The sequence below is a fragment of the Arabidopsis lyrata genome (assembly GCF_000004255.2).
Source record: "Arabidopsis lyrata subsp. lyrata unplaced genomic scaffold ARALYscaffold_1, whole genome shotgun sequence".
Taxonomy (NCBI): Eukaryota; Viridiplantae; Streptophyta; class Magnoliopsida; order Brassicales; family Brassicaceae; genus Arabidopsis; species Arabidopsis lyrata.
In genome coordinates, this window is record NW_003302555.1 from 1,946,188 (window position 1) to 1,958,518 (window position 12,331).

A 12,331-nucleotide genomic window follows, 5' to 3' on the forward strand; every position below is an offset into this window, starting at 1 on the left:
GGAGTTAACAGAAATAAAGCATGATTGAGACTTCGTTTTCTGCATTAATATAGTTGCAGATGTGGTTTTAACATGAAACATTTTGCTATATAAGTTAGAGTTCATAGCAGACATAATGAAATCCAGACAAAAGCCTTGGTTTTTCCGAGAAAGAAGTTGCCCAAAAGGATCATACAAATGCAAAACACAAGTCTTGGAAACATGAAATGGCATAAGATATTATAGGGAAGAGATGAATGAAGCCAAGAGTTTTGTGATGACTCATGGCATAAGAATGCTGAAACCTTCAACTAAATCTGCTTCCTTTGGTTGGACGATGAGATTGTCAAACATATCCCCAAGCTTCGAATGCTGCACCATAGTGTCCAACACTTTATCCTCTGTCACAACTTCAGCAATCTTTTCCTTTCCTTTGTCATGTCTTGAAGAGCATGCAAACACAAGCTCTGAGATCCTATCCTTTTGTGCTTGCTTACAGTATTTTGGTCCCTCAGGAGTTCCTTTTGCAACCAAGTGATATGTGTAAACAATCCGCTGCTGTCCGATTCTGTAAGCACGGCTTATAGCTTGTCTTTCCACTGCCGGATTCCACACAACATCCAAAAGAATCACCCTTGATGCTCCTACCAGACTGATCCCTTCAGAGCAGGCTTTTGTTGAAGCTAAGAACACTTTGGCCTTGGATTTTGGATCATTGAATTCGTTGATCAAGGTTTGTCTTTGTTTTTGCTCGAGTTTGCCATGCATGTACAACACTTCCTGCCCTGGATTCCACTTGAAACGAGAGACCAGATGTTTCATGATCAGTTTCAATGGGTCGATGTATTGGCTGAAGACCAACACTTTCTCCTTTATCACCTCGCATAACTCGACGAACTCCATGAGGAATCTCGTTTTCACACTTTGGTTTGGATCAAGTCTTACCTTCTTAAGCTGTGCAAGCAAAGCCTCATCGATGGACAAACGTTCCTTCTCAGAAAGTTTGCAGCGAGAGACTAGAGAAGGATGGACTGAGACCAGAGACAGCTTGTGTTCTGTTTCAAACACGTTTTTTGTTTTCCGGTTGTGAGTGACTTCAATGGATTCTAGGACTCTCCTCTGCAGCTCAGGTGGGTTTAACACCACAACACATTCTCTCAAACCAGGGAGACTACTTTGAAGAATGCTTCCTTTATGGACATGCACAAATGGAAGCATAACAGCCTTCAGCTCTTCGATCCCACGGTTGTTGATTTCATTCCCCAAAGCTTTTTTTCCTCTCTTTGTTACAGTCATCCCACTCTTCTTGAGTGTGGATGTGAGCCTTTCCAGATATTTAGGTCTTGCGAGTCCCAAAACATTGCACAGCTCCTGGAAGTTGTTCTGGAAAGGAGTTCCAGAAAGCAAGATACGTTTCTGTGTTTCCACTTTGGATAGTGTTTTCCATATACAACTTCTCTGGTTCCGAGGCGTGTGTGCCTCGTCAAGAACAAGAAGTCCAGGCCTTCCCATAAGTATCTCTCTGATATCATCTAATTCTTTGTCTGGTTTCACTTCTCTCACTGTCTTTGTCTTTTTGTCCTCGTCTTTAACTCCTGCAAGCTTCTCATAGAGGTTGTAGCTGATCCCGAGTATGCTCTTCGATTTTATCCAAGAGTATATTTTCACCATCCTTATCTCATTATTGCTTCTTGCAGTGGCATTCTTCTGCATCAAAAGCCCCAGTGCCGCGGAGCTCTCTTTCCCAGTAAAGTCCAAACTGCTGAGATTATGAAAGGGAATGCTTATGTTCCATTTCTTGAACTCCTCTGCCCATGTGAGAAGCAAGCTTGCAGGAGCAATGATCACTGGTTTGCAATCTGGGAAGCATTGAAGATAGGCTTGCAGGAAAATGATGGTCAGGCGAGTTTTTCCTGTCCCGGGAGCGTGTGACATGATGCATCCTCCCGTCTCATCGCTGTTCTCAAAGTCCTTGAGCTCGTTCAACAAGATTGTACCGGCTAAGTTCTTCCAGATAAACTCAAAACCCTCTTGCTGGTGAGGATACATTTGAGATTTGACCCCTGGGATCTTATCCCAAACAGTTCCTTCAGAAGAAATACATCCCTCATTTAAGCTGTTGTTAGGAGGTTCAAAACCAAGTTTCCCAATGAAGCTGCTGCCTTCTTCCTCTTCAAATCTATCAATTTTTCTCCTTTCCCGTGTAATCTTCTCTCCCTACATGAAGAAACATACACTAGAGTTACCATCGAACCTTTTAGTTTAACGGTTTAATCATTTCACTGAATACTACAAATTCCTTACCCACTCAGATACATCCATGCTTCGGATCTCTCTCTCCACGAAGCCACAGTGCATACACTTCAAACCAACCTCAAGATCAAGACACAGCTCGTGATTCCCTTTTTTACATTGTGCTGCTGGAGTTTCTTTAGTTAATATATCTTTCTCTACCTGCAAACATTTCAAGTTAGATTTACCTTGTTCTTAACAAAAGGAGATAAATGTACTGTTTTGGAGAAAACAAGAAATTACATTTGAAGGAAGCTCGTTGCCGCCGATTTCATTAGATTTACTGAAAAATGCTAGTTCTTCCCACAACGTCTCTTCCTCTGAATCTAACTCAGAAACCACAGGTGGTGATTCAGGCTCCTCCACACCAAATCTCTCTATCAATGGTGGTGGCCTAATGATTAGAAGTCCATCATCATCATATTTTCTTTGATCTTCCTTTGCTTGTTCTTGAGATTGGTCTTCAGGTAAAGAAATTAGTTCGTCTGCTTCTTCCTCTCCCTCACCTAATTGACCTTTCTCCCAAACAGAGTTTACAAGAAGCCTGAATAGATCAACTTCTTTATGGTTTCCATTCATCATTCTCCAATCCGAGTTGTTATTAACCTTGACCTCTTTGTCTTTTAGAGTAGGATCAGATTCATATCCATCTGCAGAGCTAATAGAAGAGTCAGAGTCATCATCAACATGTTCATTAGTCACAACAGACTTATTTAACCCCTCCGCAACTGCAACTGTAGGTGTCATCAAACCAAAGCTGTTATTGGCTTGGACCTCTTTTGCTTTCTCTGAATTCTGGATTTCAGGTCTTGATGGCATTTCAGGTGCTTGTGGCTCTTTTGCTTTCTCTGAACTGAAAATCTCAGGTCTTGAAGGCATTTCAGGTGCTTGTGGCTCTTTTGTTTTCTCTGAACTGAAAATCTCAGGTCTTGATGGCATTTCAGGTGCTTGTACCTCTTTTGCTTTCTCTGAACCGAAAATTTCAGGTGTTGATGGCTTTTCAGGTACTTGTACCTCTTTTGCTTTCTCTGTAGTGAAAGTTTCAGGTCTGGATATGGATGGCTTCTCAAATTTTTTTACTTCTTTTCCTGTCTCTGCATTCTCCACTTCAGGTCTGGATGGATTTCCAGTTGTCTTCCCAGAGTTGATGGAAACAGAATCTTCATACTTTGATACATTAGTAGAAGCAAAGTTGTCCACATCCTCAATTTCATCTCTTAATGAATGCGGTCTGATGAAAGAGCTGTGAGATTCAGGGATTCCTGTGTTCTCTTTGCCACAGTGAGCACAAGTGAACACAACATTGCTCGGCTGCTTTGTTACTACTCTTACAACTTCTCCTTGTCGTTCTTTTTCTTCTTCTTCTCGGTGGTTTAGTTTCTGAATCTTCTTGTCCTTTGTTATAGGCTTGGTTAAGCTAGAACCAGACCTCTTATACCTTACCAAAGGCTTCCTTTCCGCTAAAGAGACTTTCTTGATTGGTGAACTGGCCTTTCTCAAGTCATCATCATCTGTATTATCTCCAACTACCTCCTTTAAATATATTTCATCGTCACTCGAGGAAGAAGAGGAAGATGATGATGATGATGATGATGATGATGATGAAGATGGATCCTCAGAAGACAAAGACTCCACCGTTATATTATCTTTGGTGTTATTATCTTCACTATCTTGATTTTCTTCTTCCTCTTCATCGGTTTCACTTGTGCTATCTTCGCCATCACTGATAGACTCTACAATTCTGCTGCTGTCCTCAAATAGCTTCTTCTTGGCTGAAGCTCTTCTTCTAGCTTCAATTTCAGACTCAGAATCTGAAAGAATCTCTATTTCACGAAGGACTGATTTTTCAACAACCAAACCTCTAATCTCAGGAGAACACTTCTCCTTCAAAAATCTGTTTTCTTCAGACATATCTTTTAAGACATAAGAGCTGGGAACGGATATTACAACATCCAAATCAGTAATCTCAGGAGAAGTCTTCTCATTCAGACATGTGTTCTTCTGTTCAGACCCATCCTTTAACTTAGAAAAGCTCGGAACTGGTATAATCTCAGGGGAACATTTCTTCTCCACACCCAGATCACTAACCCTAAAAGAACTCTCTTTCACACATGGGTTCTGTTCAGACCCATCTCTTAACCTAGAGGAGCTTGGACCTGATTTCTTCTCCACATTCAGATCTCTGATTATCCTAGAAAAACTCTCTTTTACAGAGTTGTTAGGTACAGAGTACCTGTTACTGACTTGAGGAGGAGGAACACGGTCGTTGTAAGTTGGTGTTATGTCCTCAATATCAGAATCAGGGTCTTTTCGTTTCTTCTGCCGTCGTTTCTTTGGAGGAGATGTCACAGGAGCTACAGTCTCCATCTTCTTCCGCTTGTTAACCACCTGAAGACGCTGCCAGCTCCGGGACTTCACTCTCTTCCCAATCCACTCCATTAGAGCAAACACAAAGATCTTAAAAAGAAAGACTGTAAGAAGAAGACAATGGGTCTGTAAAGAAACAGAGGAGAGAGAGAGAGAGATAAAGAACCTTAGACAAGAAAAATTGAATCTTTCACTGGGGTCTGAGATCAAACGTTTGAGAGGAAGATGATGAAGTTCTTGACTTTTGAGAGAAAATTTAGTGGTTTCAGAAAATGGAACAGAGAGAGATGGGCAGAGAGAAAAGAGCATGAAGAAAGCGTGATGGCAAAGCCAAAGAAGCATACTAATTCAGGAGGACTCTCATACCGCCAAAACGTACTATTTTTCCACACACTCTGCTTTTTTCTTTGGTCAATTTTTTCCCTTACATTTCGAAAAACCAGCTCATTAATCAGTTTCCATTTCAAGCTTTGTTTTTTCTTTTCTCAATTACTTTTTTGACCACTCAGAAATTCTGAGTCATCAGCTAACCTAAAACGTCACTCAAACTGCAGGCAAGAAGAAATTTCATTCAAAATTTTTATTTTTTTTAATCTGATTTTCCTTTTGTATTTGTTTCGAAATGTAATATTTTAGTTTACCAATATAGATTTGTTATTAAAACTTAGATGAACAAATTCGAATCATTTATTTTATAAAAGAATCTCAAATGGGATTGGACATTGGACTTGAAATCAACTACCTTGCTCTGACTGGCATTTAATTTCAATATTAGATATTTATCATTTTTAAAAATCTAAGAATATTGTGATTGAAAGAAAAGGCAACCAAAATAATTACTTACAAGTTACAACATATACAAACCAAGGTATAAAGTACTAGCAAAGAACATCATTACAAAGAGGGAAGATTCCTACAAGCCCCATTAATAATATAGAGAGGTTATGAGGTCACGCAAACTCAGTAAGTGATATTGGAACTTGGTCATTAATTAACATCACCAACAAGTTGTAAAATATGAAGAAAGAAATTTATGTACCAACTTCCCTTTAAGTGCCTACCTTTTTTATCTAACCGCAGTAATGAACACATGACATCCTATGAGCATTTGACAAATTACGAAAAAGGCTAAACTGTGTTAAACAGAGATAACAACTTGCAGATGGGACCACTGATCTCGTAATTTTTTTTGTGTGACAAGACAAGTTTTAAGAGGGGTATTAGAAAGAAGCACATATACATAACTGAATAACAAAATTAAGAGAATAATTTTCATTTAAACTCTATAGTGTATACCTTCTTCCATTGTTATTGAAACAAAGCACATTAGAGAAAAAGCAAATTGTTTGTTTTTCAATAAATAGCAATGGTAAAGAAAACAGAGAGATTAAAAAAACCTAAGCTTCTTTATGAGTTAGTTTCATCCTCCTGTGCCTCCCTTCTTAAGACCATCACATTTACCTCAATGAGCCGTAACCATCATCCCAAACCAGTCATCTATCTATAATAACAATCACGGTATGTAAATTTAAAGGTATAAACATCAAGTATCAACAGTTGGTCCCCTAAGAACATACAAGTACTGAATCCTAAGGAGAATGCAAAGCTGAATCTTTGTTGTCATTGCCAGTATGTTCCGGGGAAGAATCTTTTTTTATTTATTTATTTTTACGGCTATTTTTTCTATTTCAGGTCAAAGTCAAAATCGCACGTAATTCCCAATTACGTGACGTGTCAACGTATTATTGGTGCTAACGAAAGCACAACCTTTTGCGTCGGTAGCGACCACCTCTTCGGACTAATCTTTTCACTAATCCCAAATTAAAAATCAAAACCCTTTTCACATATATCAATTAATATAGCCCTTTTTTTTACTAGTATTCTTTTCCTTAAAAGAGATTTCTTAGAAAATAAATAGATTACTTTGTCTTTTCTCATTCGGGTTAGCTCGCGAAACTGAATCTGGTGTACTAAATTAAAGTACGGACATTGCAATTTTCGAAATCCGGCGATATAAATGGGTTTCATAGTCGGCGTTGTGATCGGACTCGTCGTCGGAGTCGCAATCATCATCGGCTTTGTCAAGTTGGAGAATTCTCGATCCAAGCTTCGCTCTGAACTTGTGAGACCCCACTCCCTCCCTTTTTGATTGAAAAATTCGATTTGTCAGCTAACTTTCTTAATCGGGATTGTGTTTCTTTCTATCAGGCGAATACGGTGGCTGCTTTTGCGAGGATGACGGTGGAGGATTCCAGGAAGCTTTTGCCTCCTGAGTTTTATCCTTCCTGGGTTGTCTTCTCCGAGCGTCAGAAGTTGAGTTACATTACATTGATATCTTTCTCCTTTTGCGTTTTGGTAGACACGAAAGTTGTAGAATTTGGTCATATTCAGGACTGATTCTTGTTGTTGCTTTGCCTTTTTATTTACTTCAGTTGACTTGGCTTAACCATCACTTGACAAAGATCTGGCCTTATGTTGATGAGGTATGTTTCTATTGTCAAATTTCATTGAGGTAGAGATATGTTATTTGTATTATGGATGAAGATATTGTTTCTAAAGGAGGGTTCTTTTTTCTCCTGTTTTTATTCATTGGAGTTTAGGCAGCCTCTGAGCTTATAAAGGCATCCGTGGAGCCTGTTCTCGAGCAATATAGACCTGCCATAGTGGCCTCCTTAACGTTTTCTAAGCTTACTCTCGGTACAGTGGCGCCTCAATTTACAGGTTAGTTTTGAAATGTATTACTTTGTGTTGAGGTACCAGAACATGTGCAATTGAATCATATTGAATTGGCCGTGGAACCCCTTTGCTTGTGAACTTTTAGGTTTAGTTAGTCCATATGAATCTTGAGCTTGAGCTTACATTCTTGACTAAGAATGTTCTTAGTTTCTTACTGTTACGTGTCTCCACATTGTAACCTATTTTTCTGTGATAGTCAATGAATTCCTGTCAAAAGGAAAATATTCAATTGAATAACCACTGAGAAGTGAATTATACATTCGACTGGGAAATAACCAGGCACTGGCAGCGGTATCCTTCTTTACATTTCTGCGGGTTGTGTGTTTAAAGTTTGCAAAAAGAGGAGCCATAATCATAAAGGAAAATTGTCTTGTTGCTTTAGAATTTATGTTTTGCATGTGCTCCTTGGTGTTTGCTAGGTGTTTCCATTATCGACGGTGATAAAAATGGGGTGACCATGGAACTTGATATGCAATGGGATGGAAATCCAAATATAGTACTTGGCGTCAAGACCTTAGTTGGTGTATCTCTCCCAATTCAGGTATATGATTTGGATTCCCTCGATTGCTTACTTAGACTTTATATTATTTGTTAACTCTTCTGTCTTGCAGAACTTGTGAAGGTGATATTGTAATTTTAACCTTTCTAGTTAGATCAATGATAAGCTGATTACAACTAACATCTTATTCTCTGTTTTCTAGGTGAAAAATATTGGATTCACTGGTGTTTTCAGGCTGATTTTTAGGCCACTAGTTGAAGACTTTCCTTGCTTTGGAGCTGTCAGCGTTTCTCTTAGAGAAAAGGTGAGTGCCCACTAAAGCTTTTGAAGATGGCTAAGATCGTTCATAATTTTTTCTTGTACTTTTGCTTAATCTTGTTGCATCCTTGTGCTTGCATACCTGAGCATGCACGTATGTGTGCTAGATTGGTTTGACTGAAGAAAGCTGTGGTGCACAAAATCCTCGACTGGCAATGATTAGTTTTGTCTGTTAATTAGCTTATACATCCAATTCTGTGTTGCAGAAAAAATTGGACTTCACCCTTAAGGTTGTTGGAGGTGATATTTCAGCAATTCCTGGACTTTCTGAAGCCATTGAGGTTTGGCCTACTATTTATTTTCTTAATGCCAAATCTTTATGTCATTCTGGAATTTTAGAGAAAGAAACTATCAAGGTGGTTACAAGTCTTTATTTAGCTAGGAAGTACATGTGGTCGAGAATCAACAGGGTGTTCTGGTTATTGCATTTTCCTATTAAGCATTTTTTTTTTTACAATGATAGGTGGAATCATATGTGTTAATCTTATAACTTGCTAGACAGGTTGGCAACTTGAATTGACAGTTCTATAAAAACAACAGCTTAAGTTCTACACATGAAACGTTGTTCATATGCTATTTTTGTAAAATCATAGTATACGTTCCTTTTCCTTTTCCTCCTAATTTTCTTACCCAACGCTCCATTTGATGCTAGTGATGCAAGGCTGTAATCTCTTAGATGGTCCTTTATGCTCTGGTGCATATGACACTTACCAGTAATTTGATATGTCTCAGGAAACAATTCGGGATGCCGTGGAAGATTCTATCACATGGCCTGTTCGGAAGGTCATCCCAATTATACCTGGTGATTATAGGTACACCCCAGATGAAATCCATGAAGTTGAACTGTTGATGTTCTTCAGTGGAAGATATGCTCAACATTTTTTTTCTCGTTTTTGACTTTCTTACTATTGTGTTATAGCACTTTCGAACTGTCAAGGCAAATGATGGTCCTTGTCTTTCTGGTTTTGGACTTTTATTTTAGCTTTTTTGTGTTTCTATTCCCAGCGATCTGGAGCTAAAGCCTGTTGGAATGTTGGAGGTGAAGCTTGTGCAAGCAAAGAACTTGACCAACAAAGATCTAGTTGGAAAATCAGACCCCTTTGCTAAAATGTTTATACGCCCTTTGCGAGAAAAGACTAAAAGAAGCAAGACAATTGTAAGTAGTCCATTTAATTCTCTTTTTGTGCTAAACCTACCAGAATGATCTGATTTATATTTATTCTCATCAGAACAATGACCTGAATCCCATCTGGAATGAGCATTTTGAATTTGTTGTCGAAGACGCGTCAACTCAACATTTAGTGGTCAGAATATATGATGACGAGGGTATACAAGCATCTGAGCTTATCGGGTGTGCCCAAATCCGGCTTTGTGAACTCGAACCTGGTAAAGTGAAAGACGTCTGGTTGAAGCTGGTCAAAGATTTGGAGATCCAGAGAGATACCAAGAACCGTGGAGAGGTTAGATCGGCTATAAATTTCCTCAAATTAAGAAATCCTGTGATTTTGTATCTGTAGATGGCTAATGAATACACATTATTGTTGATTATCTGTAATTTAGGTTCACCTTGAGCTCCTTTACGTCCCTTATGGTTCGGGAAACGGCATCGTAAATCCCTTTGTCACTTCATCGATGACTTCCTTAGAGAGGGTGCTCAAGAATGATACAACAGATGAAGAAAATGCATCAAGCCGTAAAAGAAAAGATGTCATTGTAAGAGGAGTGCTCTCTGTGACAGTGATATCTGCAGAAGAGATACCAATACAAGATCTGATGGGGAAAGCTGATCCATATGTTGTTCTCTCGATGAAGAAATCAGGTGCCAAGAGCAAAACTCGGGTAAGTCCTCTCATTTAAAGCATCAAAGAGTTATCCATGTTGCATCCTCCTCACATCTAACTAATGGTAATTTTTCTTCACCAGGTCGTCAATGACAGCTTGAACCCGGTTTGGAACCAGACTTTTGATTTTGTAGTTGAAGACGGGTTACACGATATGCTAGTCCTTGAAGTCTGGGACCACGACACCTTTGGAAAGGTAAAACCAAACAGCAACAACACTGTTACTTAACCATCTTTATTCCGCTGCATTGCATCAAATGGATATTTATCGTATTGGCATTGGACGTTGTGGCTTTACTTTGTGGACAGGACTACATTGGCAGATGTATCCTCACGTTGACAAGGGTTATAATGGAAGAGGAATACAAAGACTGGTACCCATTAGACGAATCCAAAACGGGCAAGCTTCAGTTGCATCTCAAGTGGATGGCTCAATCAATTTATCGCGACTCCTAAGCTTAATGGGAAAGATTCTCAACTTCTAATGTACATTTTGTCTAGTAGCTTCAAACGGATTTACTTTGTCAAACAGAGAAGAGTCCGCATGTAGCCCAGAAGCTATGGACTCGAATATGAGTTTTCCTCTTTTTCTGAAAACCCTAGACAATACTTGTGTACTTGCTTCATAAGCAAACATGTCCAACTCAGATGTCATAAGGGGTTTGGTCTTTGCGTGCATCACAATCCTTCAATAATTTTCTACCTTGCACCATAAAATCTCGTGTACACGTATCACCATATTAATCTACACCAAATTTGCTTCGCTATCATAATCAGCTTCGAATCTCTTGACACATAATAACATTTCGACTAGCTCAAATAAGCCACGCACAGTCGGTGACACCTTCAATGTTTGCCATGTGTCATAGTCCATGCAAATGCTCACTTCTATGTATTAAGACCAGACCTATACAAGCACGGTCTCTTATTCACTTGCTGCTAGTTATTACTTGCAGAGAAAAGAGAATTACAGTAATTGATTGGTGTAATGGAGAAGACAGTTCATTTATCTACAAAAAATGGACCCAAGGTTCCAGGAGAGCCAACGAAGACCGGAACCTCCATGGTTGACACGGCAGCTTCAGCCGTACAAAGCTTCGCTCCGATTAACCAAATCCACCAACATCTCTGCGCGTACGCTACTGAACTCGTTAATCCTCTCTTTTCATTTATGTTTTAGAATAAATAAAGAAGTGAAGGATAAAATTTGTTATTTAATATTTACACCAAATTTTTTCCTATATTAGATCTGTCAAATTATTGTATTTTAGATAAGAACTTTTTGATATCTTATATTATATATATATATATATATATAGATCAAGTTAAATCAAATTCTTGATTTTTTCCTATTTGATATCCTCTCTTTTTTGCGTTTGTCATAGGTTTCATTTTTATGCATATGACATGACCCGACAAGTGGAGGCACACCATTTTTGCGGTCACATCAACGAAGACATGCGTCAGTGTCTGATCTACGACGGTCCTGATGCCAACGCTCGTCTGATCGGTTTGGAGTACATTGTGACAGAGAAGCTCTTTATGACATTGCCTGATGATGAGAAGAAGCTTTGGCACACTCACGAGTGGGAAGTTAAAGGAGGCTTCTTGTTCATGCCCGGTGTTCCAGAAGCTATTCAACGCCAAGATCTCGAAAAAGTCGCCAAGACTTATGGGAAAGTTTACCATTTCTGGCAAGTCGATAAGGGGCATGACCTTCCCATTGGCTTGCCTAATATCATGATGGCCGTTACTCGAGACGGTCAACTTTATCCGGAAATGATCAAGGGTACGTAAATTGGTCTTTATCTTATCGAACTAACTAGGAGTGTGTGTTTACACCGGTTATGCTTGCTCAAATATATTTTTGAGTTATGAACTCATGAAACATTACATGAACATTTTGAAATGTTCAATGGGTGACCGCAGAGACGGAAAAGCAGTTTGGAGTATCGATGGAAAAGGAAAGAGAGTCAAGGGCTTATATGAAGGGACCAGACCATGGGATCCATCCCTTGGCAAATGGAGGAGGCAAAGGCCTCAAGCTGGAGGTGCGAGAGGTTGACATAAAGCCGGTCGAGTCCGTTCCAAGAGTCTTCGTTTAAGTTACAGTTAAATAGACAACTTAAGAAAAGAATAAATAAAGAAGCGATCGAGCTTTGCTTTTGTTATAGCCCTCAATCGATCATGTGTATAAGTTGTAAAATACACTTGAAATAGTTAGTATATGGCATCAAATCGTTTTTAATATTTTGTCTTCTTGACTCCTAACGTTCTTATTTATGTGTCCGATTTCATC

At 39.0% G+C, this 12,331-nt stretch overlaps 3 protein-coding genes across 4 annotated transcripts; 2 read left to right on the forward strand and 1 right to left on the reverse strand.

Annotated features, from left to right (window-relative positions):
- Nucleotides 1–62: 62 nt before the first annotated feature.
- LOC9328354 (SNF2 domain-containing protein CLASSY 3) lies at nucleotides 63–5,126 on the reverse strand. Of its 2 annotated transcripts, XM_021014902.1 has the most exons (4): nucleotides 4,805–5,126; nucleotides 2,515–4,728; nucleotides 2,284–2,433; nucleotides 63–2,196 (listed from the first exon to the last, which is right to left on the reverse strand). In XM_021014902.1, the coding sequence occupies exons 2-4, from the start codon at nucleotides 4,708–4,710 to the stop codon at nucleotides 262–264; spliced, it is 4,281 nt and encodes a 1,426-aa protein (XP_020870561.1). In that variant the 5' UTR covers nucleotides 4,711–4,728; nucleotides 4,805–5,126; the 3' UTR covers nucleotides 63–261. The 2 variants fall into 2 exon arrangements, with proteins under 2 accessions (XP_020870561.1, XP_020870560.1); XM_021014901.1 differs by having other exon boundaries at nucleotides 2,515–5,126.
- A 1,424-nt stretch (nucleotides 5,127–6,550) lies between these two features.
- On the forward strand, nucleotides 6,551–10,724 carry LOC9328355 (synaptotagmin-5). The gene is made up of 13 exons (XM_021011149.1): nucleotides 6,551–6,760; nucleotides 6,847–6,951; nucleotides 7,071–7,121; nucleotides 7,239–7,359; nucleotides 7,794–7,915; nucleotides 8,076–8,177; nucleotides 8,398–8,472; nucleotides 8,924–9,003; nucleotides 9,197–9,347; nucleotides 9,421–9,651; nucleotides 9,752–10,030; nucleotides 10,115–10,228; nucleotides 10,342–10,724. Exons 1-13 carry the CDS (start codon nucleotides 6,656–6,658, stop codon nucleotides 10,486–10,488), a joined length of 1,683 nt encoding a protein of 560 aa, XP_020866808.1. The 5' UTR covers nucleotides 6,551–6,655; the 3' UTR covers nucleotides 10,489–10,724.
- Nucleotides 10,725–10,832: 108 nt separating this feature from the next.
- LOC9325616 (oil body-associated protein 1A) lies at nucleotides 10,833–12,296 on the forward strand. Its single transcript, XM_021011150.1, has 3 exons — nucleotides 10,833–11,166; nucleotides 11,418–11,821; nucleotides 11,962–12,296. Exons 1-3 carry the CDS (start codon nucleotides 11,021–11,023, stop codon nucleotides 12,135–12,137), a joined length of 726 nt encoding a protein of 241 aa, XP_020866809.1. The 5' UTR covers nucleotides 10,833–11,020; the 3' UTR covers nucleotides 12,138–12,296.
- The last annotated feature ends 35 nt before the right edge of the window (nucleotides 12,297–12,331 follow it).

Bases quoted from the DNA above. Each gene is read 5' to 3' on its own strand.
- LOC9328354 (XM_021014901.1), bottom strand. From the start codon at position 4,980: ATGCTTCTTTGGCTTTGCCATCACGCTTTCTTCATGCTCTTTTCTCTC. The intron at 2,434-2,514 runs GTAATTTCTTGT...AAATGTTTGCAG, and splicing joins GCAACGAGCTTCCTTCAAAT to GTAGAGAAAGATATATTAAC. The intron at 2,197-2,283 runs GTAAGGAATTTG...TTCTTCATGTAG, and splicing joins GCATGGATGTATCTGAGTGG to GGAGAGAAGATTACACGGGA.
- LOC9328355 (XM_021011149.1), top strand. From the start codon at position 6,656: ATGGGTTTCATAGTCGGCGTTGTGATCGGACTCGTCGTCGGAGTCGCA. The intron at 8,178-8,397 runs GTGAGTGCCCAC...TCTGTGTTGCAG, and splicing joins GCGTTTCTCTTAGAGAAAAG to AAAAAATTGGACTTCACCCT. The intron at 10,031-10,114 runs GTAAGTCCTCTC...TTTCTTCACCAG, and splicing joins GTGCCAAGAGCAAAACTCGG to GTCGTCAATGACAGCTTGAA.
- LOC9325616 (XM_021011150.1), top strand. From the start codon at position 11,021: ATGGAGAAGACAGTTCATTTATCTACAAAAAATGGACCCAAGGTTCCA. The intron at 11,167-11,417 runs GTACGCTACTGA...CGTTTGTCATAG, and splicing joins ATCCACCAACATCTCTGCGC to GTTTCATTTTTATGCATATG. The intron at 11,822-11,961 runs GTACGTAAATTG...GGGTGACCGCAG, and splicing joins TTATCCGGAAATGATCAAGG to AGACGGAAAAGCAGTTTGGA.